This window comes from Manacus vitellinus, unplaced genomic scaffold, assembly GCF_001715985.3.
Source record: "Manacus vitellinus isolate BGI_N305 unplaced genomic scaffold, ASM171598v3 scaffold_0_pilon, whole genome shotgun sequence".
Lineage (NCBI taxonomy): Eukaryota > Metazoa > Chordata > Aves > Passeriformes > Pipridae > Manacus > Manacus vitellinus.
The window spans coordinates 27,133,295-27,159,091 of NW_021938789.1; the positions used below are offsets into that span (position 1 = coordinate 27,133,295).

The 25,797-nt window shown below is 37.2% G+C and overlaps 2 protein-coding genes across 6 annotated transcripts in view; one reads left to right on the top strand and one right to left on the bottom strand.

Moving 5' to 3' along the window:
* CENPU (centromere protein U) lies at positions 1-14,409 on the top strand. Its single transcript, XM_018070375.2, has 11 exons — positions 1-357; positions 1,817-1,934; positions 3,338-3,443; positions 4,022-4,112; positions 5,182-5,254; positions 8,126-8,243; positions 8,634-8,712; positions 9,801-9,848; positions 11,190-11,251; positions 12,566-12,722; positions 13,441-14,409. Exons 1-11 carry the CDS (start codon positions 307-309, stop codon positions 13,576-13,578), a joined length of 1,041 nt encoding a protein of 346 aa, XP_017925864.1. The 5' UTR covers positions 1-306; the 3' UTR covers positions 13,579-14,409.
* Positions 13,873-25,797, bottom strand: part of PRIMPOL (primase and DNA directed polymerase) — a 16,208-nt gene continuing 4,283 nt past the window's right edge. For 2 of the 5 annotated variants that reach the window (XM_018070353.2, XM_018070343.2), the window contains exons 3-11: positions 24,814-24,961; positions 20,378-20,671; positions 18,896-19,058; positions 17,557-17,654; positions 17,108-17,194; positions 16,913-17,021; positions 15,641-15,723; positions 15,515-15,561; positions 13,875-14,566 (exon numbers count right to left, since the gene is read on the bottom strand). In XM_018070353.2, the coding sequence (XP_017925842.2) occupies positions 14,261-14,566; positions 15,515-15,561; positions 15,641-15,723; positions 16,913-17,021; positions 17,108-17,194; positions 17,557-17,654; positions 18,896-19,058; positions 20,378-20,671; positions 24,814-24,961 (1,335 nt within the window). In that variant the 3' untranslated portion in view covers positions 13,875-14,260. Of the gene's footprint in view, positions 14,567-15,514; positions 15,562-15,640; positions 15,724-16,912; positions 17,022-17,107; positions 17,195-17,556; positions 17,655-18,895; positions 19,059-20,377; positions 20,672-24,813; positions 24,962-25,797 lie in introns of all 5 variants that reach the window. The other 3 variants (XM_018070329.2, XM_018070336.2, XM_018070363.2) reach the window with 3 other exon arrangements.

Sequence of the window (25,797 nt, forward strand, 5' to 3'; positions counted from 1 at the left end):
GGGCGGGCTGGGACCTCCTGCGTGAGGGGAACTGCAGCGGCGGAGCGAAGGTACGGTCCTGAACGGCATCGTCCGCATTTATCTCTTTTATGTGCCTCGCTCGTTACTAACTAACATGCTATATGGAACTTATACGTCGGTCTAGGCTAATGAAGTGGGGTTTACTGCTTTTAGAGTGAGCTGAGCTTAATAAATTGAAGTAACAAAGATTTCCCGTTCTCTCCCAGGTACTGACACAGAGAAAGCAGATTTGTGTCGGGGGCAATTTTTCACTGACTTTATCCTCAGCATATACTGAATAGCGAAATGTCCTCGAAGAAGAAAATAAAGAAGACTCATACAAGCTATAAATTAGAGGTAGGTTTTGCTAGGTTGGGCAGAATTCAAACAAACCGGTGTTTTGTTTTTGTTCAGAGCATCCAAAGGAGGGTAGAGAAGATGGTGAAGAGTGTAGAGGGGAAGCCATAAAAGGAGCAGCTGAGGTTACTTGGCTTGTACAGGTGGAGAAGAGGAGACTGAGGGAAGACCACATCGTGGTCTCAGCTTCCTCTCAAGGAGAAGAGGAGGGGCAGACACTGATCTCTTCTCTGTGGTGATCAGTGGCAAGACCCGAGGGAATGGCCTGAAATTGCATCAGGGAGGTTTAGGTCAGATATTAGAAAAAGATTCTTCACCCAGAAGGCTGCTGGGCACTGGAACAGGCTCCCCAGGCAAGTGGTCACAGCACCAAGCCTGACAGAGCTCAAGAAGCATTTGGATGATTCTCTGAAGCTCATGGTGTGACTCTTGGGGATGGTCCTGTGCAGAGTCAGGGGTCAGATTTCAATGATCCTTTTAGGTCCCTTCCAACACAGGATATTCTGTGATTCTGTGTTGTGTTATCATGCAGTCAGGGCATTGTCTCTGGAGGTGGATGCACAGGAATTAATGCAGGGCTTGCTTTCACAGGCACTGGGAACGGCTGTGCAGTCCCTGCTGGGGCAGGCTTGGGGTGCGTGCGGGGGGTTTTCTTTTTTTCCTTCTGGGAGTAGTACAAAATGGACCAGTGACTTTCAAACAGGCAAAAGTTTAAAAACAGTCTCATAAAAGAAAAGAAAACAATTTGTAGAGGAAAGAGTTGATGTGTCTGTATTTTGTACCATAACAGAACTTGTGGGGCACTGCTAAGCACCAGTAAAATTAAAAAGCTCAGGAAGTTGGTGTTTTCTGCTTATAATGCACTCTCCATGCACTCACACAAATCAGTGAGAAATTCACTCTCACATGGTAAGAATGACACACAACTGTTTCATAAACCAGTGTCATTCCCTTTACCCTTCTGTTTTACAGAAGTGTCTTTGTAATCCTTGATTTAAAAATTCCCCTTTTTATAAGGTTACACTGTAACTTTTCAATTTTTTAAAATGACAATAATTAAATTGAACAAGGATGGAAATTTATGTATTATAGAGATGAAAGAAGAAATACTTTAATGCCTGAGAAGAAAAAGGACACAGATCATAGAAATCAGATACTAGACTGTTATAAGACTTCTAAGCTTGCATACTTATTTTTATGAAATAAGACAAAGCTCACACTAGAGTACAGTATCAAATAGTGCAATGTACATGTTTTATACTATCACTTCTCTTAGAGGAGAAAACCCATGGCCTGAGGAAAAAACATGCTTCAAATACTTTATGCCATGGCTCAGTAGTTAATATGGTCCTGGTTAAATGTATTTCTAGTCAAATGTTCTTGAAATGCATTGTCATATTTAATCTGTTGTGCATTCAAAAAGCTGGATAAACTGGCTGTTAATTTCATACCCATCCAGGAACACAAAGCCAATTCCAATCTTCGCTGGAAATCACTTCTGCTTGAGGAACCTGATGTCTCAAGGATATTGAAGGTAGCAGAAACAAAACACCTGGAGGAGCTGGATGATTCCTTTGGTTAGTATTAACTTGAATGTCATTTAATGTATGATTTTCACAAACAAACCACAAGGGCAAAGTACTTCAATGCTTACCTAGGAAAAGTTATTGTTTTTTTGCCAGAGAAAGTAATGGACAGGAGAGACAGAGAGTTTGTTATGTTATTTTTATAATTTAGGAAGTAACAAGAATAATGCTGTAATATGTACAAGTAAAAGTTAACAGAAAAATACTGGCTATTCAAATTTTATATCTGAATGGTAGAATTTCACACATTATAATATTGCAGATGTGTAAGAATTTACATTTAAAACCCTAAGTTCAATATCTTAAGTTATTCTCTATTAAGCTACAGAAATTATGAAGTGAAATTTTTGCTATTGTAAGAGCAGCAAATTTGGCAGCAAATTTGGACATTCACAGAGATGTTGTTGTGCCAGTTTCAAATCTTATTTAAAAAAATAACATAAAACCATACAATTTTTGGTGAAGGATTAAAACCCTTTCCATGCTTTGTATTGTACTTCTGTAATGAGGCCTCAGTATAGAGGCAGAGAATCAATTTAGATGAAGTAGGTGCTCCTGAGTGAAGTCCTCTATTATTGTGTTATATATATATAAATAATTGAAAAACTGTGTGATTTGAAGTTGTCGAGAAAATGCTAAGAGTTATTTCTCAACTGTAATTGTTATTACTCTAAGAAAATCATGGAAATATACATGTGACTACTAGAAAGAGCATTGAAAATGAGGTATAAATAATTTAACAAGAGGGTTGTTATAAGGGCGAGACGGAAAGATGAAAAGCTCTTCTTTCCCTCACTTCTGTGCTACGTATTTAGACTATAAAAAGGATGCCCACTGACACTAATGTAAACTAAGACAAAATTTATGTGGCAATGTGCTTGAAAAAAAAATTTATACTACAGAGGGCATGCTAAAACCCAAAGTTCCCAGAGTTCTAATCTATTTTGGTAGCTACCTTTAGGAATTCTACATTTACAAATATTCTGTAGCAGCTGTAACTGTCTTCTTATGGCATCCAATAAAGCAGCTTAAAGTCTATATTAACAAAAATTAGAAAGCAGTTGTTTAAATATGTAGAAGGTTTATGTATGCCATAGCAAAGAGAGACTTTAAAGACACTGTACAAAATATTTTGCCTGCTATGTGCCATATGTGCATGCCCAGCTTTCCTGCACCTTTGTTTTGAGTTTGTAAAGAAATAGCAGGTGGCTGGGTACGTAAAACTTTTCACTACATATTTTTTTCTAATCCTCAAATAATACTTTTAACAAGAACTTCCTTTTTAATAGCTAGCAAACCACAAATACCTTAACTAAATGCTTAATGGCAAGCAGTGCTCCTTGCCTTAAGAGATGGGAGCAGTTTTCATGCAATTTGTTTTCTGTTCTTTACAGATCACCCTTTGCACAGTACTGCTGTGGATGCTTATGCAGAGGAACACTCACAAAATGAGTCACTTGGTCGTGTTTCAGCACTGCAAAGGCAAAATACAGAAAGAAGGTCTGGTGAAAAAAAAATAGAATTGCCAGCATTTAATCTTTAGATTTTTAGTTTAAGTGGGAAAAATGTTCAATTTGTCGAGTTTCCCTAGCTGCTTATTAACCAGATGCTCTAACTTAAAATTCCCAAGATCAGAAACCAAAAGAGTGAGGTTGAAGATTGTGGAAAACAAATGGTAGAGTAAATCTGAGTCTGCCTTTTGTAAGCAGTACAATACTTACTGCTGGTTTTATATTGAAAAGATTTTAAAATGTCTCTGTGAGGTATTGATTAGTTCTCTAAATGCTGGTGTCTAAAGTTAAAAGATGGAAAAATTGAAAAATGGATAGAAACCGGTTAAATTATATGTAACAGAGAAAATTATTTTAAAAATATTTTAATTCAAATTTTTGTATGTTTCTCATTTGTTTAATCAAATTTGGTTTAAATCTGAAATAGTTCTAATTTGAATTAAATAGCAAGACAGTAATAGTGCTTGTATGAGAGTATGTTGTGAGAGTATTGTTACTTTGATTTTTGTTTTGTTGTGTAGATCATTCTTTCTCAGTGTATAGCAGTGTATGTTTTTCTTTTCCTAGTAAAAAAATGCATCTATCAAAGACATCTAATGGTGATAAGCAGATACTCAAAACAGCTGGTGCTGGAGATGGACCTCTTAAGGAGACTGTGGTACACAAAAAGTTGCCTAAGTATTATCAGTCAATTTAATTTTAGCTTACTTCTTGCCATGCCTGCATTAGAGGGTGAGGTGAGAGGAAGACCTTCCATTTGTTTCTTAGTACTGCCATAGTATTTAATTGTATCCAAAATAATCAATCCTCAAAGTATTCCTGAGAGATAGCCAAGTGAAATGCTTAAAGCTACAGTCATCATGTCAGCATGGAATATAATATAATAGGCAGGTGTTCTGGATCCTGTAGCCTATTCTCTTTTTCATTTGGGAATATGTTCTTTCCTTCTTTCAAATATCTTCTTTGTATCTAGAATACATGTGCTTGAAGAATGGCATACCAGATGGAATATGAATCCTTTGTGCCTTTTCAGTATTGAAACAAATTTATGAGAGAAAAGAATACTGATAAAATTAATTTTGAATGTGTATTAGAATTAAAAGCCATCCAGTTTTAAATGAGTGTTTTTCCACACTTACTCCACAACTAGTGTAAAATGCTCTTGGCCCATTTCCAGACATACAGAGGAAGTTAATCATCTGCAGGCTCAAAAGTAGACCTGTGATAAAAGAAACTGTGCAGTAGTTTGTATAAAAGGTTTTTTACATATTGAAATTTATTGGAATTGCTGAAAATGATGCTGTGAAATTCAATACAGAATGTTAAACTGGATGCATGCAGCACTTTTGTAAGAGCGCTGTTGGTGTCACAAAGTAGTCAAAGTAGAGAAAGAATGGGGACAGAATGTGGGTGAAAAGGAAGGTGAGCAGGCAGTGTTGATCAGAGAAATGTTAACACTGGGCAATGACTGTGCTGAACTGAGGGTCCTTGTGCTCCTTAACGTGTTCCTAGTCCTGCTGCACGGCCAGTGGCCAACGTGTCAGTTGGTCAGTTCAGTCAGGCAGCTGCTGTCCTGCAGCAGTGTGGTCACTCTGCTGGGATTCTGCTGAAACGAGCCTGTGTAAATGTTACAGATGTTTCAGTCAGGAAATGCTTTTTGCCTAATTGCCATTTTAAATTAATAATAATGGTTTATTTTGGAAGTTAATCTTCTTTTTGTATCACAGAAGGGTCTGAATGCTACTCAGTTCCAGGCGAAAAAGAAGCAGCCTTCAGAGGAGAGCACATCAGACCCTTCTGGTAAAGTAGACTTTTCAAAACTCTCATATAGCTTTTCCTCATTCAAGATGAATGTTTTTCCATGCTTTTAATTTCTGGTATCTAGCAACAAACTCTTGGAGATAAGGCAAAATAGGAAGGTGTATGCCCAGTGGAAGCAAGGTCAGGAGACAGAGGAAGAACTCAGAGATGCTGCTTGCCACTGTAGGGAGAAAATTTGTGCAGCCAAAGCTCAGCTGAAGTTGAAGCTGCCAGAAATGTGAGGGGCAATAAAAAGTTTTTTCAAATACATTAATGGCAATAGGCAGTGTAGAAATATCATCGGCCCGTTACAGGATGAGGATGGTCACCTCACAAACAGGGACAGAGACAAGGCAGAGGTGTTTAATGCATTCTTTGCCTCTGTCTTCAACTCAGATGATGGACAAAGGGGGTCTCAGTGCCCTGAGCTTGAGGACCATGACTGTGAGAATGACCAACTCCCTGAAATTGTGCAGGACCTGCTGCTCCAGCTGGACCCCTACAAATCTATGGGGCCTGATGGGATTCATCCAGGAATCCTCAAAGAGCTGGCTGATGTCATTGCAAAACCTCTCTTGATGATTTTTGAGTGGTCTTGGGAATCCAGAGAGGTCCCAGCTGACTGGAAGCTGGTGAATGTTGTCCTGATTTTCAAGAAGGGCAAGAAGGAGGACCCCGGAAATTACAGACCTGTCAGTCTCACTTCAGTGCCTGATAAAGTTATGGAGAAGATTATTCTGGGAGGTATTGAAAAATACCTGAAAGACAATGCAGTCATTGGTCACAACCAGCATGACTTCATGAGAGGAAGTCCTGCTTATCAAACCTGATTTCCTTTTATGACAGGGTAACCCACCCAGCTGATCAAGGGAAGCCAGTTGATGTAATATTTTGGATTTCGGTAAAGCTTTCAATACAGTCTCTCACAGGACCCTTCTGGACAAAATGTCCAGCACACAGCTGGATAAACACATCATGCAGTGGGTGAGCAATTGGCTCACGAGTAGAACACAGAGGGTGATAATGAAATGGGGCAACATCAGACTGGTGACTAGTGGGGTTCCACAGGGCTCCATCTTGGGCCCTGTGCTCTTCAACATCTTTGTAAATGACTTGGATGTAGGACTGGAAGGGATATTAAGCAAGTTTGCAGATGACACAAAACTGGGAGGAGCTGTTGATTCCCTCAAAGGCAGGGAGGCCCTGCAGAGAGACCTTGACAAATTAGAGGACTGGGCAATCCCCAACCATATGAAGTTCAACAAGGGGAAGTGCCAGATTCTGCACTTGGGATGGGGCAACCCCGGATGTTTGTACAGACTGGGGAACAAGAGGCTGGAAAGCAGTGCCAAGGAAAGGGACCTGGGGTTCCTGGTCTATGGCAAGTTGAATATGAGTCAGCAGTGCCCTGGCAGCCAGGAGGGCCAACCATGTCCAGGGGGGCATCAGGCAAAGCATCACCAGACAGTCGAGGGAGGGGATTGTCCTGCTCTGCTCTGCACTGGGGTGGCCTCACCTTGAATATTGTGTGCAGTTTTGGGCACCACAATATAGGAAAGGTATTAAGCTATTAGAGAGCATCCAAAAGAGGGCAGTGAAGATGGTGAAGGGCCTTGAGGGGAAGTCGTGTGAGGAGTGGCTGAGGGCACTTGGTCTGTTCAGCCTGGAGGAGACTGAAGCGAGACCTCATTGCAGTCTACAACTTCCTTGTGAGGGGAAGAGGAGGGGCAGGCACTGATCTCTTCTCTGTGGTGACCAGTGATGGGACCTGAGGGAATGGCCTGAAGTTGTGTCAGAGGAGGTTTAGGTTGGATATTAGAAAAAGATTCTTCACCCTGAGGGTGGTTGGGCACTGGAATACGCTCCCCAGGGAAGTGGTCACAGCACCAAGCCTTGACAGAGTTCAAGAAGCAATTGGATTGTACTCTCAGGCACATGGTGTGACTCTTGGGGGTGGCCCTATGCACGGCTGAGAGTTGGGCTTAATGATCCTTGTGGGTCCCTTCCAACTCAGCATGTTCTGTGATTCTGTGATATTGCTTCAAGAAATGGAAGGTTTTAGTTTCAGTTTTGTCATAGACCCACATTTGATCCCCATGGTTTGCCTATTCCGCTCCTGAAGGGGTAAAACATGTGTGCATTATCCCTCTAAGGCAGACTGGTTCCCTTTGGAGGGAAGGCTGGGGCCGTGGATATGAAGCTGTAAGAGGTGTCAGTACATTCCTTGGTCTGGAAGCCTGGAGCAGCAGCTGGGGCAGAACTTGGAATGCCCCTTGTGTCATCTTGCTTCCTTTGAACCCATCATATTGTAGTACTAGACTGACATTTGAGAGTGTGTGAAGAAACATGGTTTAACTTTTTGTGGGATTAGTTAATTATACTGTTGCAAAATCTAAGGGTATATAGGGGTTTTTTGTATATAGGGGTTTTTTGAAGCATATATGGTATAAATGCAAAATGTATACAAATATGAAATAAATGTAATAAAATAAATATAAATAAAATACAAATATAAAAGCTCATGATTCTTTGCCCAAACTCAGACTAATAGCTTTTACAAGACAAAAAATTATGTCTACAGTCAGTGTGTAGTTTATCAGTTAGTTTTTTAATGTGTTTCTGGACTTGCTTGAAATGATTAAGAGTAAGTTGTATATGATTGATCATCCCAATTTTAAAGGGCTTCTGGATAAATCTATCATAGTTGTTCAGCTGAAGACAGATGAAATAATATATCACTCTTCTCAGATTTAATATTAAAATATTCATAACTTTTGGATGGTTATTTTGATCGTGGGAACAATAATTTTTCTATTGTTTTAGAACATGTACCTGAGTTATGCAAGACTTATGTTTATTCTGTTGTTTCAGTGGACAGCCCACATTCTGTACAGGTTTGGTGTCCCAAAGAGCTGGAGAGATCTCCTAGAGATATTACAGAACTGGATGTTGTTCTGGCTGAAGTTGAGAAGATAGCAGCAAATTACAGGTAAATATTCTGCTTTCCTATGATTGAATATTCAAAGTTTTAAAAAGGATTTACCTGTGTTTTTGCTAGTGGGCTGTCCTTTGGGGAATGCAGTATTGCATGGTTACATTCTAATGTTATTTTGATGATTGTTCAGTTTCTGTGATACAAATGTTTTTTCATATGTGATCTTGACGTGGTCTGCAGGGATTTGATATTTTTTCAAACAACGCCACATCTCAGCTGACATTTTTCAAGGTAGAAATTAAGCTATTGCTAGTATATGAAAGATCTGCAGTTGCCTAGCTGCTTAATGCTGAGTTTTATTCATTACTTAAAGAAATGTTTTGGGATGAGATTTCCCCTTTACTGAACTAAGTGGGTTGTGTTTTGTCCCTCTGACTTCTCCAGACAAAGCATAGAATCAAACATTTGCAGAAAGGCTATCAATGACTTCTGTTCTGCTTTCAAGGGCCAAATCACTGATCTTGTAAGTACACCAGAAATAAAATCAAGTTTTGTGGTCAGAAATGCCTCTGGTTTTATATTGTCCATTACACACTTATTTTACAGTACGTAAAATTTTCCAATCTATTGTCAGTATAAATAATACAAAAACAGTCTGTTGTGTGCAGGTTATGATTTGCTGCCTGTGTGCAGGCTTTCGTAAGAATTGCCTCCAGACACAGCACTACTGTCATGCAGGTACTTGGCAAAATTGTCAGCTTTTGAGAATAGGGAAGCATTTAATAATCCTGAAGTGTTTGTCGTATCTAAATCATTATGTAGGAAAACTGGAGGGCTGCATAATTTGAATGAGCATAACAGCTGTGTCAAACACTGTTTTAAAACCTCATGGACTAGAGTTTTAAAAGGCCAATGATTTAATTTTTATACTGCGTCTCAGTGACTCTTGTTTAGAGGCCTGAGTAAGGCCTCTAACATAGCCCAGGGAAAATCATCCTTTTTTAATTAGCAGTTTGAACATAACTGTAAGATATTCAGGAGCCATCTGGACACAGTCCTGTGCCATGTGCTCTAGGATGACCCTGCTTGAGCAGGGAGGCTGGACCAGATGACCCACTGTGATCCCTTCCAGCCTGACCCATTCTGGGATTCTGTAACAAGCTTATTGGTTAGGAAGACTAAGATTTCTTCTCACTAATTGTAAGGAGTGAAATGAACTCAGAACTTTGTAGGACTTGTGATAAGTACAATGGATAGGTACTAAAACTATAGTTCTAAGTGTTTCATGAGAAGGAATACGTTTTAAAAAGACTAGATTTATACCTATATATATAAAGTTATAGAAAACTTAAGCTAAGTAGTATTACAGTAATTGGTACAAGGAGTATTACTTGCACTAACTAATTTTGTGCAACAGTCTTTCTCCGGCATGAGGAGAGAGGAAAGACTCTATACACAAGTGATGCACTTGTAATCTCACTTTGAAACAGTGTTGGTTTTTTAAATAGCTTTTTTTGTTATTCCCAAGGAATTCTTGCAGCCATGATTTTAGGAGGATAGTGATGAATTCAAGATCCATAGTCAATCTGTAATTCTTCTTTTCCTCTGTAGATAGCAGGAGTCCAGGAATTAAAGAATATGAAGAGGAAAAATGCTAAGGTAATACATATATATCACTAGATTGTATGGCATACAGTAGTGGGCATTGACATTTCAAGAAGCTGACTGGAAGAAATAAAATAATTGACAAAAAGGTGTACTGTACTACAGAATCAACTGCACAAATAGGGGATAGGGAACCACCAGAGTATTTTTGGAAAAGATCTGAGTAAATATGATGGAATGCAAACTCCATACATATACTGCTATAGGGAGTAAAAAGAAGGAATGCACATTAGGATGTGTAGGTGTCTATGCATGTGAAGTACTCTTCTGGTTTTTTGGAGTTAGGTGTTTTGTTTTTTTTTAATGAGTACTTGTGAGGCCTCTGGAGAGCTAATTAAATATTGAGTGCTAACCTTCAAGACACACAAATGAATATAAAAATCTATGAGAGCAGCAAAGATGGTGACCTGTGAGGATAGAATTGGATTTCTTAGTTTAAAGAAGTCTATGGGAAGTGCATTCCCTAAATATATGCAGAATTTTTGTTCAGAAGAAGGCAGTTCTGTTCATTCAGAGTGAGTAGTAATTTACTGAAAATGCAGTTGGGGAATGTTGACAGGAGGAGGAACTAGTGTAAGAGCAGAAAAACGTTGCAGTGGTTTTATCAGGGAGAGGTGAATGCCCTAGAGCAGAGAGATTTAAGAGAAGCATAGGCACTGTCTGGCTTTCTGCCCAGATTAACATCTTCTGCAAACTTTTCAAGGACAAAATAGCTTTCAACAAATAAGGTCAACATGAGGCTTATTCTGGGATGTAGCAATTAATATGCTAAAGTCTTGTTGATTTGAGGTGATATGGCAAGCTACTCAGCATGTAAAATAATACACATATAGAATTCACAGACACTCACATTTCTCCTTACTTTGACTCGTATACATTAGTTTAAAATCAGATTTTTAGTTGCTAAATTTAATTTTAGGATCAGTTTTGGGTGTTGCTTTTTTTTTTTTAAATTGGATGTTATATTAAAGAAAGCTTAGTTATGGCAATCATACTGAGCATAGCTTCATGTTAGTTTTCATTTTGACCTAGCGTCAACTCCTAGAGTTGGTCATGTTCATGTTCAAAATGTCACAAACTCCTTTTGTATGCTTGTAAATTGAGTGTTCCTTAGGAGAAATTTTGGATGGAGATAAAAGTTTGTCATTTTAAATAGCTTTGAAGTGTTTAAAATACAAATGTAAAATATGGCAGTTTATAAGGTCTGATATCTTGGAATGTTCCACGAGAATCAGAAGCATAAAATCCCAGAGAAAAAAAGCCAATCAAATATGAGTTGTTTGCCTTTGAAATTGCAGAAACTGTTTCAGAGACTTTGCTCGCTATTTGTTTCAGGCAGTAACAAACATCAAAAAGAAAAGGCAGCGACTGGTGCAACTCAGAGAAGAGCTAATTGGGTATGTTTCTAATGATGCACAATAATAGCCTGAAGAGCTTAAAGAATCTGTATTTTGTAGCTCAGAAGGGAAAGTAACTTTTTTTGTTTTTTTTTTCATTTAATTTGTTGTCTTGCTTTCTGTTTTTACAAAAGCTTGTGATGACCTCTCCTTTACATATATCAGTTGCCTAGATAGTCATTCTTGCAAGTTCTCTTAGCTAAATAGTTACTAGGATGGTGTTTCACACCATGTGTTCGTAAGAAAAATACTAATGTTACAATTTGAATTGCAAAGGTGCTGTATCATAAATTTACAAAGGTAATACATAGGACTTTTTTGGTTTTGAGGTGGGAGATTGTATTTCACCTCTGCAATTTGACAAGCGTTCCTCTCAGTACCTGATTTCTTTTTCATCTCACGTGGCTATGCAATTCCCCATCTCTAACTTGGCATTAATCTTAAGAGTCATTTAGATAAACAACATAGAAATCATGTTATTTGGAAGAACCATTAGGCTTCCCCACATCCCATTGGTTGCTAGTGACAAGTTTTATACTGAAGCTGTGTAAAACGTCACTCCATAAGTTAACTCTGTAGGGAACCAGGGCCTTGGATCGACAAGAACAGTGTAAAAGCCTTTTCTCTGTGGCCATGAGAGCTTGTGTAACTTTGCAGTACTATGGACAAATTATGCTCAAAGAACTAATCCCTCTATATGGTTTGAACCTCCTCACAGACTGAAAGCTGTCTTCGCATTTTTTATGTGTTCTGTTGTAATCCTTTGGTCATTTTGAGAAAGCTTTTTTTCTGTTGAATGAAAATGGCTGTTGGTGTTCGGTTTTTGGAGTGCTATTGTAATGGTTTGAGCCCTCCAGTTTACTTAGGCAGAGGTGTAGGTAGTTTGTAGATCCTGAGTATGCTTCAGCATAAGCACTTGACACCTCAGCCTGCAGACAGGCGTGTGCAGAAGGAGAACACCTAAAGAAACTATATTTGGGGAACTTAAATGCTTAAGAGAGAGGAGCTACATTGTCAGACTCAAAAGACAATTTAGAGTCTGACAAAAGAACTGTTCTTTTTGAGAATTAAAAAAGAGTTCTCAAAAGAGTTTCTCTTTGAGAAAGAGAGGTTTGGGGTTTTTTGGTGGATTTGGACTCATGCTCCTATTTAAGTAATATGCTAGTTGTTCTAATTAAACAGTATGCTATACTAACCTATGTTTTATGTTTCTGAGCAACCTTTCCTTCAAGTCTTCTTTAGAGGAAATATGTTCATAGTTACTCATGCAATAAACATGCAGATACAAACATCAAAGCCTTGACGTTTTTTCAGAGCTGAACCACAACTGACACAACTAGAAAGAGAATATGCTGAGATAAAGGAAAGGAAATCTTCCTTGAGGCAAACAATTGAATTACTTACTGATTTAAAGGAGCTACAACAAGACTGTTTGGATTATAGAGAAGAAAACCCAAAAGAAAAAGTGGTAGTAAGTACAAATTTTGCATGTATTTCTGAACAGTTCTGGGTCACAACTCTCCTCCCCATTTTTTCTTTCCTGGACTGCTGAGCACTTGTATTAATGTTTAAGTTATATTAAATAGCAATATTTTGTTAATTGTCTTTGTGGAAGCAACTTGAGAATCACTGCTGTAACTGCACTGTAGTATCTCACTCTTTTTGGTCTCATGTTAAAAGCTGAAGTATTTCAGACAGGATTCCGCTGCCTTGCTCTCTATGTCCAGGAGTTGAAAGGACATAAAAGCCTAACAGTTGTTCTCAGTTGTAACTTTTTAATAGAAATTGAAGAAATATTAACACTGAGAAACAAGTAATTAATTTCTTTTGTTGTTATTGTTCAAAGAAAGGAAAAGCTCTGGTATTTCCATGTCTGTTCTGTAAGGTATTTAATGCTAAGAACAGTGCTTTTATTACATGGCCAGAGTAACTTCTCATGTAGCCTTAGAACTCCTTCCCGTTTTACCCAGGACCTGGTGTGGTATTTTCTGTTGACAAAGGTACATGCCTGCCATGTGTAAGGGAAATCCTCGCATTTCATAAGACACTCTTATTAATCTTGGCCGTTCTTCACTTTTAAAAATCATGTTGTGCCATTTTCCAGATATAGGAAAAATAACTACAGACATGTAAGTGATCTTTCCAAGAGTTAAAAATGTTGCCTTGTAATTTTATTTCCATATCAACAGTATGGAACTTCCAGCCTCCCTGCTCTTCTGATGGAGTCACGGAGAATTCTAGGAGCAGAAAGACACTTTCAGAATATTAATTTGAAACTGGAAGAGGCTCTGGCTGTACAAAGAGAGAGGTTATCAAAGAAAGACTAAGTGTTTTTTAAGACTTTTTAACATTTGTTAAAAACAGTTATTAGAATGGTAGTGTTTAAAGCGTGATTAGTCACTGTTGCTCTATTTTGTTTCAATGTTAAAAAGTCAATGACTTGTCGAGATGTATCTTTCTATTGTCAAATAGTCTCAGTGTCAGTGAAATGACTGAAATAGCAATCCCACTTAAAGTAATAAAACTTTTCTGTGCTTGTGAACAATGTTGGGTTTTAATCTTGTGCTATTAAAGTAATGTGATCTTGACAGCAACATACACTTTTAAAGAGAACACAGACTTTGGCTGAACTATTCACAGATATCTTTTTATTAAATTTGTATTTTAAATAAATAATTTCATCCCATTTCTGGAACTAAAGAAGTCTGCTTAACTTGGTTTATCAATAAAACTTGGACATAAAACTAGCAAAATAGAAACTGTACAGCAGAGAGCATTAAAAGTGCTAAGCTTGGAGCAGCATTCATGATGAGCGTTTCAGTCCAGCACTCTTCAGACTCGACGTAATCTTCCATGATCTCCTCCTGCCTGTTCAAGATCATCCAGCTAATCTGCTCTTTGTCCTACACCTCTGGAATAGTGCTTTTGAACTACATCGCAGTATCTTTCCAGAGGCACAAAGCATGCAGGTGTCACTGCTGGCAGTCTGTGTGCTGGCCAAGCCAGTGGTTAGCTGCCTTCTTTATTGCAAGAATCTTCTTTCCTTAAAGCTTCCAAAAGAGCTTCATCCGGGATTTCTTCCATGGCATAATTCAGACTATCATTTGCGGCTTCAGCGAGTTCCACATCTTCGGCAGCTTCCAGGAAACAGGCATCGTCGCTTGCACTTTCCCACTCACTGTCTGACAACAAGAAGTCTTGAGACAAGCTGTTTGCCAGAGATCCTGAGCTTTCTGACAAGTCTGATGCATTAAAATGTGGTTTCACCTTTTCTTCTGTGTTCCCCCTTTCATCCATTGGTGTATACTCTTCTTCCTTTGAGAAACAAGAGTACTACTTACTCCATATGAAAATGGTCTTCATACCTTTAACTGCTCTGCAAGTCTGAAACTTGTACTGTCACACATAATGGATACTACAGAAAGCTGGCCAGCAAGACAGATTTTCCAGAATGTTAATTTATAACCATGTTAACCTCTGGAAGTCTATTTCAATAGGAGTAGAAATTTGCTTTTTTTCTAGCAACCTACAAGCAGTCTGTTGTATACAGCTTCTTAAAGTAATGCAAGGTTAAAACTGATTTTAAGGTCCGTTTAAAGATACTGTCAGGATCTGAAAGTGCACATAAATTGCACTTCCTATGAAATAGTACTAATAGCTGTTGATGCTCAGCTTAAGTAGAGCTTAACGTGCCATGCTGCAGTATGACCTTTAAAGCTGTCAAGTTAAATTTAAAAGTTGCAAAAATGCCAACTCTTATTGCCTAAGCAGTGGAAAAACTAGTATGTTCAGGCCTTAGAATCTAGGTGCAGTATTAGGTTGGCTTAAATATTCTACCAGTTTAGGGGAAAGGTAACTGTGTTGATACACTAAAATGGAGATAAATGAACTTCAAATATGAGGGTCACTGACCTACATTTGACTCTGATTGACAAGTGTTCCAGGAGCAGCTCCATTTTGGCTTGCCCAGCATGAAATCAAACTCGGGCAGTTTTTCCATTCTACTTGACCCTGCAGTGTCCCTGTGGCTTATGCACTGGGAACTGCTGTTCAGATCAAAACAGAAGGAAGTCTTTAGTCCCAAGTGAAGTTAGGTGATTCCAGTAACTTAAAAATGAGTATATGGTGCTACCAGAACCTCTTCTATACCACTGTAACTAGTGCATGGAGCTCAACAGACTCTGTCAGTGGGCATGTTCAGTGATTTCCAGAGACAACAATGGCTCACAAGAACCTTAGCATATCGATAGGACAAAAACATACCTCTTGGAAAAGAGACGGGAGACATATCCCAGGTGGTAATGGAAAACCTAAATCAAATATATGGCATTAAAATTAACATTCAAAAAAGTATTAAGTATAATTGCTTTGAGATCACAGACTACATACTTTGTGATTTGAAGTTTTGTTCTCTGCAGACAGGATCATGACACTTTTGATACCAGACTTCGTTCTTCAGATCTACCAGAATCCTAAGAATGAAATCATTTAGTTTTTTTCAGTAACAGTAAATAAATGAAATGAATTCATACAGTAGGAAACTCTGACACTAAATGAACAGGTGTTGTTTATCCTCAACTATGGACATTGCTTTCATACTCTGACATACTAATTACATGTTTTGTACAATTTCTGATAAACTTCTAGCTTCATAAGTTAAAAGAAATAAATTTTTTAGACTAACATCTGGAAGTGAAATTTAGTTAACTTCATTACATTAAGCTTGGAAGACAGTCATTAAAATAAGGTTAGCATATGGGATTTAACTGTAAGATAAGATTTTGTTGCTGCTGCTGTTACAGATAATTTCACTATAAAAGCCACATAAAATCACTATTTCCTGTCAACTGATTAGATCACCCAGCTTTTTCAGCTGTGCTTTACAAACACCAAACTTCAAGCAATGTGCTTGGGAAACACCATCTAGTGTAGTGGCTGTAGGTTTTTTTGAGCATCCTTGTTTCTCAAAACCCTACTCCTTATGTTTCAGTGACTTTAAATGTTACACAGAGTTATTTTTAAGTTAAAATATTTCTACTAATGATATACTGGAATTCTAATGTAATCTAAAAAACCTGATTTTCCATCACTTATTTTGCTAAAACTACACAAAGTCCAACTCCTTCCAGAGTCACTGGCAAAACCCATCTTGACTAAAGCGGCAGCAGGAATTACCCTTCTAAAATGGTAATTCTCAATTATTAAAATGACAAAGTCATTTTAATAACATAATAACATCATTTAAGGTGCACTGTAAATTAATTTAAAAGTGGTCTGCTTTCTTTTTGTGATTTTTCAGCTTCCTAGCTGTAAAGTATAAATGCATAGTACTGCTTAATAGCTTTAACATATTCTGACTTTTATGTTAGCATCTTTAGGCACATATTTTAAATATCATGAATACCTACTTTGTAGAACTGTTAGAAATACAAGCCTGGTTATCACAAAGTAAACTTGAGGGAAAAAGTTTGGTTTTGTCTGGGTTTTTTTGGGTTTGGTGTTTTTTTTTTTTAATTGAAGCATTGTATCCTCATAGAGCAAGACAACAGAAATTGTAATAGGTGCTAATTCTATCCATAAGAGATTTTTCAGCATTTTTAGAGAATAACAGTTGAGCAGGAGAATAAGAAAAAGCTGTTTAAAACTGAATAAAAAACACACATTATGTTGTTACTTTTGTGAGCTCTTCCAATATTTTCACACCAGCGGTAACCAGAAATATCATATACAAGTATTTCTTTGAGAGAGAAGTAATTCCACTGCCGTATCCCTGAGGGAAAAAAAATTAATTCTTTAAATTATTTAAAACTAGGGATGCAGAACACTCATTTGTGAATAATCAAGTGGTCTCTTTACCTCCTTGTAGCCCATCTTTATTAACCAAAGAATGAACAAAATTATCAATTTCTGGATATGGTGAACCCTGATAGCCTTCCATGGAATCTGTTAAAACAAAGGCCACATATACATACTGTTAGTGGCTTTGCCATGGCAACATGTAATTATCACACATTACACATATAGACAGAAAATGGACATGAATCACATCACACCCTCAAATGTGAAACCAGGGATAAATCCAATGTTACTTTCTTGTAGATCTTTAAACTGCTACTCCCACCCTCAAGAGGAGAAGGTAAATGGCAGTCAGGGGCTGCAGAGCATCCTTCAGTACAGATGTACTCTGCCTCCTGCAGAAGGGTAGCTGAAGAAGAGCCCTCCTAGAGGTTATCAGGTGTACAAGTCACAGTACATCTAATTAAAGAGAACTTTTTTTTCTATACAGGAGATAAGGCTTGGGGTACCTTGGCTGCTTCTGGTTGTTTTACTGTTTAAAAAAGCAGACATTTTTCTCTCCTCATCTGAAAAGCCAGATGACAGAACTTTTGTGTCATCACTCACTCTGAAGAAAGAAAAGAATACAAAGGAAAATGTGTGTTTCTTACAGCATAACACAGTAGCATATAAATTACCACAGTATGGCATAACATAACATGACAAAGCCCTGGGCCACTGGCTCCAGGGAGCCCAGCTGGAACAAGGGGGTGGCCAGGAGACCTCCAGAGGTCCCTGCCAACCTCAACCAGCCCATGATTCAGTGTGCACCATTCCCTGTCCCTGGAGCACTCTCCTCACTTTGGCAGTTTCCCTGACTGGCACCAAGGGCAGGGGTTCCTCCTCCTCAGCAGCAACATTTGGTTCCTGGTGGAAGTCCCAGGACCCAGCCATTTAACGACTGCTGGTCCACACTCCTACAGCGTATTTATGTAAATATACCCTTTGAAAGGTTTCAATTTTTTTTGTCTCTTTAAAATGAACTAGTTTTTTTGCCATGTTGCTAGCTGAAGCCAGATGATCAAAGAAGTCTAAATTCAACACAGCAGAATTTCTCAGCCATATTTATGACAGACTCAGCTGATGCCTATGATCCGAATACACTACATGATTTATGCTACGGGGTTGCTGGCATCAGTTCAGGATAATGAATATTTCAGGATATAAAACCTGAAGTCAGAACAAATCCATGTTTTGAATAAAAATATTACACCATTTTAACCCTCTTTCTGCTGCAGCAATGATTAGGATCTTCTTAGTACAGTGTATGATATATCAGAAGTTTGGATTAGCTACAGAAAACTTGGTTATTGTACATACGAGTACCCAACGTAAGGAGGTATTTGTACCAAATGGGGAATCTGGTATGCAAGTAAACACGTACAGGATATTTCTTATCCTACTTTGGAAAATATTCAGACTCTTCATATTTAACTGACTGGAAATCTGTAATTTTTGTTTTCAGATACAGAATCTGACCAAACTTAATAATGGTTAAGTTTTGGCATTTTGAGTGCGTACAGAGAAATGAGGCACAACTCAGGAGCTGTACCACGTGTTCTGTGTCCTTTAAACACTTGGAGGTAGGTTCAAAAAAAAAAGCAAACCAAAAACCAAGACTCTCAAGAGTTTTGTTCTTGTTTTTTCTTCAAAAACAAGAAATTCTAGTAGGAACTCCAAAATTACACTGTAAGAATGTTAATGGAATAACTGCTCATTGGAAGTAGCTTTTTGTAACTGCTGAGGGAGAATTATCATTAAAATACGTATTTAAAAATATTGTAAATTCCACTGGAATTAAATAATTACCTAATGTTGCAGATTAAGGAGGAAAGAAAATATGCTTCTTCCAAGGAAACATCCTTTTCACAGCTAGGGATAAACTTATTATCCTCTGCTATCTTCAGAATCACATTTTTTCCTGCTTTTGATGATTTATACATCCGGAAGTTTCTATTCTTTGTATAAACTCCTACAGGAAAACAAATATTTCGTAACATAACAATGCTGGCTAGGATTTAGGGTACTTAGCACTTGTAAATTAAACAATTTTCCTTAGACCCAGCTAAGAGTCTAATGAATGGACAAATACTATTACTGACTTCAGCTCACACCCCATAGCTGAAATGCAACAAAGCAAGATCATAATGCATGTACATTTTTATGTCATAGAAGAATTAAGACAAACACTCAACAGCCCTACACAGGCATCTTAATGATTCTGACATTTTAATTGCTAAAAGTTTCACTTCAGTATAAGAAACCCATGATTTCAAATTAATTTTGTGAAATACAACTGAGGACAAAAAGCTGCACATTTATCATCAAATTCTTAGAAGGTGACACAGTCAAAAAATATGGTTTTATTTAATTTCCATGTATGAATATGCTTGAAGGAATTTTGAACAGTATGTGAAAGTAATCCTTCTGAATTAGACAAGCCTACTGTAGGGCCCACTCTGGGATTACATTTCAATAGATCAGACATATTGAGGAGGCCTGCAATGAAAGTGATCCTGAATTCCATGAGAAGAATCTGAAGGAATGGGGGTTCTTCACAGGAGTCTGAGAAAAAAAAGACAGTAAAGTCTTGAAGTACATAACACATTGCTGTGCAAAAGTGTGCTGAGCTATTTTCATTTCACTGAGATGAGGCAAAAAGCAGAAAAAAGATACAGGAATGAAGAAGGGTGGAACTTTCAAACTTTAGTTTGACTATGGGTGTTGCGCTCCTGGAGATTAGTAACATTTTAATACCTTCAACAGGCTAAGCCCAGCTGGGCCGTGAAGTGCCCAACCCAAAATTTCTATTATTCCATCACAAACCTAACAGCTGCCATTCCAAACAGGGAAAGAAGGCTCAATTCATACACGTAGAACAATTCAGAAGGCCACGCCTGTAAGACTGATTCCATAATTAAGCAGCTTCTAATTCAACTGAAATAACAAAAAAATGCAATATATGCTATTCTCTTTTAATTCAAATGGGAGCACTAAGTATTAGATGAAAAAAAATTATTAGTCTTGCATGGCAAGAATTTCTTCAAATTTCAGAAAAAAATAATTAAATGTAGTAATATAAGAAGTTCCATGGACCAAGAATCTAAGGTTCCTTTAAAGGATAGCACTTACGATCACAGTTTCAGCATGTATTGTATTTCATTTAAATTCTGACCATAGGGACAACAGTAAGAACACCACTGTTCTTACTGTCTGTAATAGAAGATTAAGAAACATCTAATTTCTTAACTTTGTTGCATCCCAAAGAAGTTTAAAAGCACTTATATTTACCTAGATCCACAAAAAGTTGCTTGTTGCCTTTTGTATCATTTACTATTAGAAAAGAAAAATCCAAATTTTCTCCCTGGTGTGACATTTCCATATCCTTTGTTTTGTGAGCAATGGCTGGCCAGCCTTTGGAAGCATCTTCGACAGCTGTGAGGTTTCTAAGAGAACCATCTAATCCAACTGCTTCTGCAGAAGACTGGAAAACACGTCCTGCTTCTTCTTCTGGAATCACAGCAGCAGCAGCCTTACTCTCCATTAATCTTATGGCAGGCTGCAAAATGGTTCTCACAAAGTTACCTTAAAAACAAACAAAAAAGGCCAAAAGCAGATAACGTCGTTTATGGGTCAGGAAAGAAAGAGTTTCTGTGCAAACATTTTTTAAAATAGCCAAGATGGAAGTGGTTGGAGTTTGGAGTCTTTTTAGCCCTCCTGCATTTTTAAAAAAACCTTTTGGTCAGCCCACTGTACAAAATGGTTCTGGCCAATAATGAGAAACCAATGCTTGGCAAGAATTTGTATTAAGCTTCTTAAAAAACCCAAAGACACAAACAAGCTCAGATTTAGGATTCTGAAAAGCTTGTGATTGTCCCTCTCACTGCTGCTTTCCCTAATATAATTTCCAGAATGACTGAAAATGTTTAGTTGCAGTTTCATAGTGTGATCAAAAGATACTCAAACAACAAATTATTTTTACAAAAGTATTTTGTAATGACTTTTCAAACTCCCACTACTGTAATTCAAATCCACTGTACCTCCAGGCTCTGCTAGATGGTAACTAAAGACAAACAAATAAAAACCATGGCCATAATATTTCCAGGAAGAAAGCGGAGAACAGAATAAATACACATGTGGGAAAAAAACTGTGAAGTCAAAGGAATACTGGGAAGGAGAATTCTGCAGTTGTTGGATGAGCCTTCAGTGGGGAACATGAAAGAATATGAAATATAAGTCCTCCTATGCTACATATCAACAGAGTGACTCAGCATATCAAGCATCAACATCATCATTATCCTCATTATTCATTACAGGACTACTGAGGCACACAAATGAGTCACAGTCACAGACAGTGTTTTAACCCTGTGTGTCCAAATACGCACAGAGAAATTCTTAGTTTTATAACAATAGTTACTTGGATCTTCAGTTCAGGGAGAAAATGGACCTATTTCAGAACTGAAGTTTATTTCAATTATGATAAAAGTTAGAGTACCTGTAGAAGTCCTGGTTGACCACTTCACTTTTTTGTGTCTGTAACTGAGTAACAATCACTCTGGTGTCAGAATAGCAAGGGTTCTGTTAGTGAAAGATTATTTTGGGACTTATTTCTTTATCATTCACACATGCCTTTGTTTTCTCTCTTCCAATGTCTTCTAACTGGTCAGATGTGGGAAACAAAGCGTACATTTCATACTTTTGATCCTTGAATGTATTTTTTGTATGTGGGATCTGTCATCTGAGTTGATCAATGCAAATTCATTGATCGCCACAGCTTTCCTGTGGACATTACATGATCTCTCTCTTACGAGAGCTATGAACTCAGCCCCTGTATTTTAATTCTAGCTAGTAACTAATTCCCAATATTATATACTAGAAGTTTTAAATCATATTTAATTTTAGGCCCATGCACTTTGTGCATGACTCCTGACATAAAATGCTTATGATACAATATCATCCAAGATGTGATACTTCGTATTCTAGTTTATCCCACATAAATACCACTAACTCATCTTAAAGAACGTTTTGTATGAGGCAGAACACCACAGCGCTGAATACAAAAAAAGCCATCACTTGCATATGTTTGAAAAATATATTAATCCCTTCAAGTTTAATATTAGACAAAATCTTTCCATCACATCAAAAATAATTTTTTTTCATATAGGTTTTGGGAAATTACTTTATGTAGTTATCTGCATTTTTACTTCTTTACTACAGCAGAGTACTTTGCACAAAGTACAAATCTAATACACCTTAGCACAAGTTTGTTAAGCAGGTTACCAACATCCACTAATGAAAAGTCTCGAGTATAATATTATTGGTAACATGCATGAATTTAACACTGGCATTTACAGTTATAAAAATTTGATTTTTACTGTGACTTCAATATCTTGTTGTAAAGGCAAAGATGGAATATGAATACACAACCTAGAAATGTATTTTTAAGTCTGGCAGTTTGTAAACAGGTCAAATTCACGTCACACTGGAGACACAGAACATTTAAACCAATGGGCCAGAATAAACAATTCAAGCTTCTACTGAAAGAACTGACTAATGTAATTTAGCTATCAAGATCAGAGGCTAAAATTGCTGTCATACCATATTATTTATCATCCATGTATTACTTAGGTGTTTATACTGGCAGAGAAGTTAAAAGGCCATACTTCTGAACTAAAAATTGCAGTACTCTCATTTAAGTCTTCATGGTTTGTAACTGCTACCACGGTGTCAAGTAAGAAATTACTGCTCTGTGTCACACTTAGATTTGGCAGCCAATAGTACAGGCAGCATTTGCTTATAACCAAGACAATCTGCTCGGCTTTCCTCAAGCTACTCCTCAAAAGATTTAGGGACACAGATTCCACTACTCCTAAGAATGAGAAACTGGGGGTTTTTAATGTTAAAAAAAGCTGGAAAAAAAATCCTCTGTTCTGGTAATACTCTGTCCTCTTTGTGTTAGAGTTAGGACCTGAATTTTGGCCTGAAGTGGTGCTTAGGCCATGGACCAAATGCTTTACACTAAAAATACTTGGGAAAAAAACTTATATGTAAATGCGGGCTTACAATATCCATCCTGTCCTTACAGTTTGCTCTATTCCTCCAGATGTTCATGTTGACAAGACCTTCCATAAATGACTCCTCAGAGCAACACAAAACATGTCAACCCGCTAACACTTCAATCCAGGAGTACATGTGTTGTCCCCATGAAATAACTAGACAAATTCAAAAGGAAAATAAGATTTTCTCTAATGCTGTACTGGGCTAGACAGAAGTCCAGCACTTTGTCATTAATAACAGTATCGCCGTGCAGTCATTAAGGACTAAAAGCAAAGAGATCATCTTTCCTGTACTCTCTACAAGACTCTGCTAGGTCATACAGAGCCTAGTAAGAATCTACTTAAAAACACAGGAGGTATTAAAAAAATAAGAAATACTGTATAAACTTTACTCAAGACTGGAATGAAGGAGGGTGCAGAGCTAGAAAAAGAGGTAAGGGTGAGAAAGGGAGGACTGGGCATGAAGACAGACAGATTGTGACAAGTAGACAGCAGAATAAAAGTGGGAAACTGAGTGGGATCAAAATTTTGAACCAAACACCCTGAACTCTTCCTATTCTACTGCTGGGGGAAACCCAGTAACAATGCACATAATTTCTTGTAATCCTACTGCTGTTGTCACATTTCTTCCTGAACACAAACAGTAGAGCTAAATGTCACAAATCTAAATTTCATCCCTTCTAATAACCCCTGAGATACTAATCTCTGTATAACAGCATTTCTGCTTATTTTCCCTCATCTTTTTTGTTTATTTGAAAAAAAACACAATAAGGAACAAAGGTTACAAAAATAAACACTCAAATATTAAGATATTACAAAATCAAGGTTGCAGGTGCAATGTTAATTAACCCAGAGTTCTGCATTTGTAGGTTGATACAGACTTTAATTCCACCACTCAGCAAGCTGTTTTCCATGAGTTCCTGCTCCACTCAGACAAAATTTAGCTGATATTCTACTGTGCCCTCATTGGTCAAATTATGTCTATAAGACTGCTTTACTGCACACTACAGAGAATATACATACAAGAAAAAGAAATTATGAATTTCAACATTAGCTTTTCTTACTGTTCACCACTAGCACTTCAGTGCTTCACAGGCAGTATTTTAAAAGTATATTCAAAATACTTCTGTTAAGTGAGGAGGTATTATTCTACTTATTTTAAAAATGGAGTCATGACAATCCTGAACTGGCAACTCTTTGTGTTGAGAGTTGCCATATCCCAAGAAATACAAACTTACATCAACAATTAAAATTGCTTTCAGCTTCCTCTTAATCACGCTTATACACAGCTGGCTTGAAATCATCTTTGTCCTGCCTTCCTGACCCTATGCTGAGCACAAATGAACTGTATTTAGAGCAAATAACAGGAGCTTTAATTGTTAAGACTGACATTAACCTGCAAATTAAGGAGTCATAGACTTGCCAGTTTCATAGAAGTCAGTCTTGTCCATACTTTTATAAATAAAAGAAACATGCTAATTATGGGAAAAGGAAGTAGAAGATGAGAAAAAATGAGGCTTGATGAAACTGATAGTAATTTCTGCTGGGATTACATATTTGTTTCCACATATAATTCCATTAAAATAAATATTCAAATGTGAGATGGCACTGTTGTACGAAGACAAAACTTCATCTTTTATTTCTAGGTGTAAGAGAAAAGAACACACTTACCAACATGAACATTATCCTTAAATACAGTCTTTTGGGGTAGAAATATTAAGTGCCGACTAAATTTTTCATCAGTACTGGAATCTAAATTCAAGACATCTTTAGTTGAACAATTTACATCATAAAGTTCTTTTAATTTTTGGCTGACAAGCTGAAATCATAAACATTAATTACGTTATTTTCTCTAGCATTTTTAGTAGTGGTATCTATAAAACCTAACAAAAATGCAGATTCTACATTTTCTCAAGGTTTCTTTTTGGGATTTTTTTCTCATTTTAAGTATACAATTAAGTTAATTCAAACTAACTCATATCAAGTTTTAACCAAATTTGACATAGACCATGTTTAATTAAATGTGCAAGTCACTAACTATACTACCACTGATAACCTGAGCAGACTTTCAGTTTTTCAGGTCAAAGTCTGATTTAGTGGCTTTATCATCTAGGGTTTTTTTCCACCACAAAGTAGTTCACACCCACAATGACAATATTTGTAACAGGTACAAAAGTAGGTGACAGAAGTCTCACAAATAAATGTCCACTTACTAAGAGATTTTATTAGAAGATATTCTTCTAAAAACCTGCTGTATTTTCCACCTCTGTCATATTGAACTTGCAGAGGACTTAATTTTCCAACCAAATTTGCAATAAAGTGAAACACAATTGATAATTAGCAAAGATATTCAAATTTAGGCACCAAATTGATAAGTGCAGTCACATGATGTTCTCCACATCATCATTTAACTCAACTATAATGAACTGTTGTCTAAAGAACCTTAAAATCAGAAGGGATTTATTTAAACCTTGATATACAACCATTTGGCAAAGGGAATGAATTTGGGAATATCTGAGTGGAACTTTTATTGATGCTACTTTAAAGAATCCCTAAACATTCCTTCAGTTTTACAGCTTTGAGGTGGCATAGGACATAAAACAATCTCCAAAAGTAAACTTATCAGTAGTAAACCTACAGTGAATACAAACATTC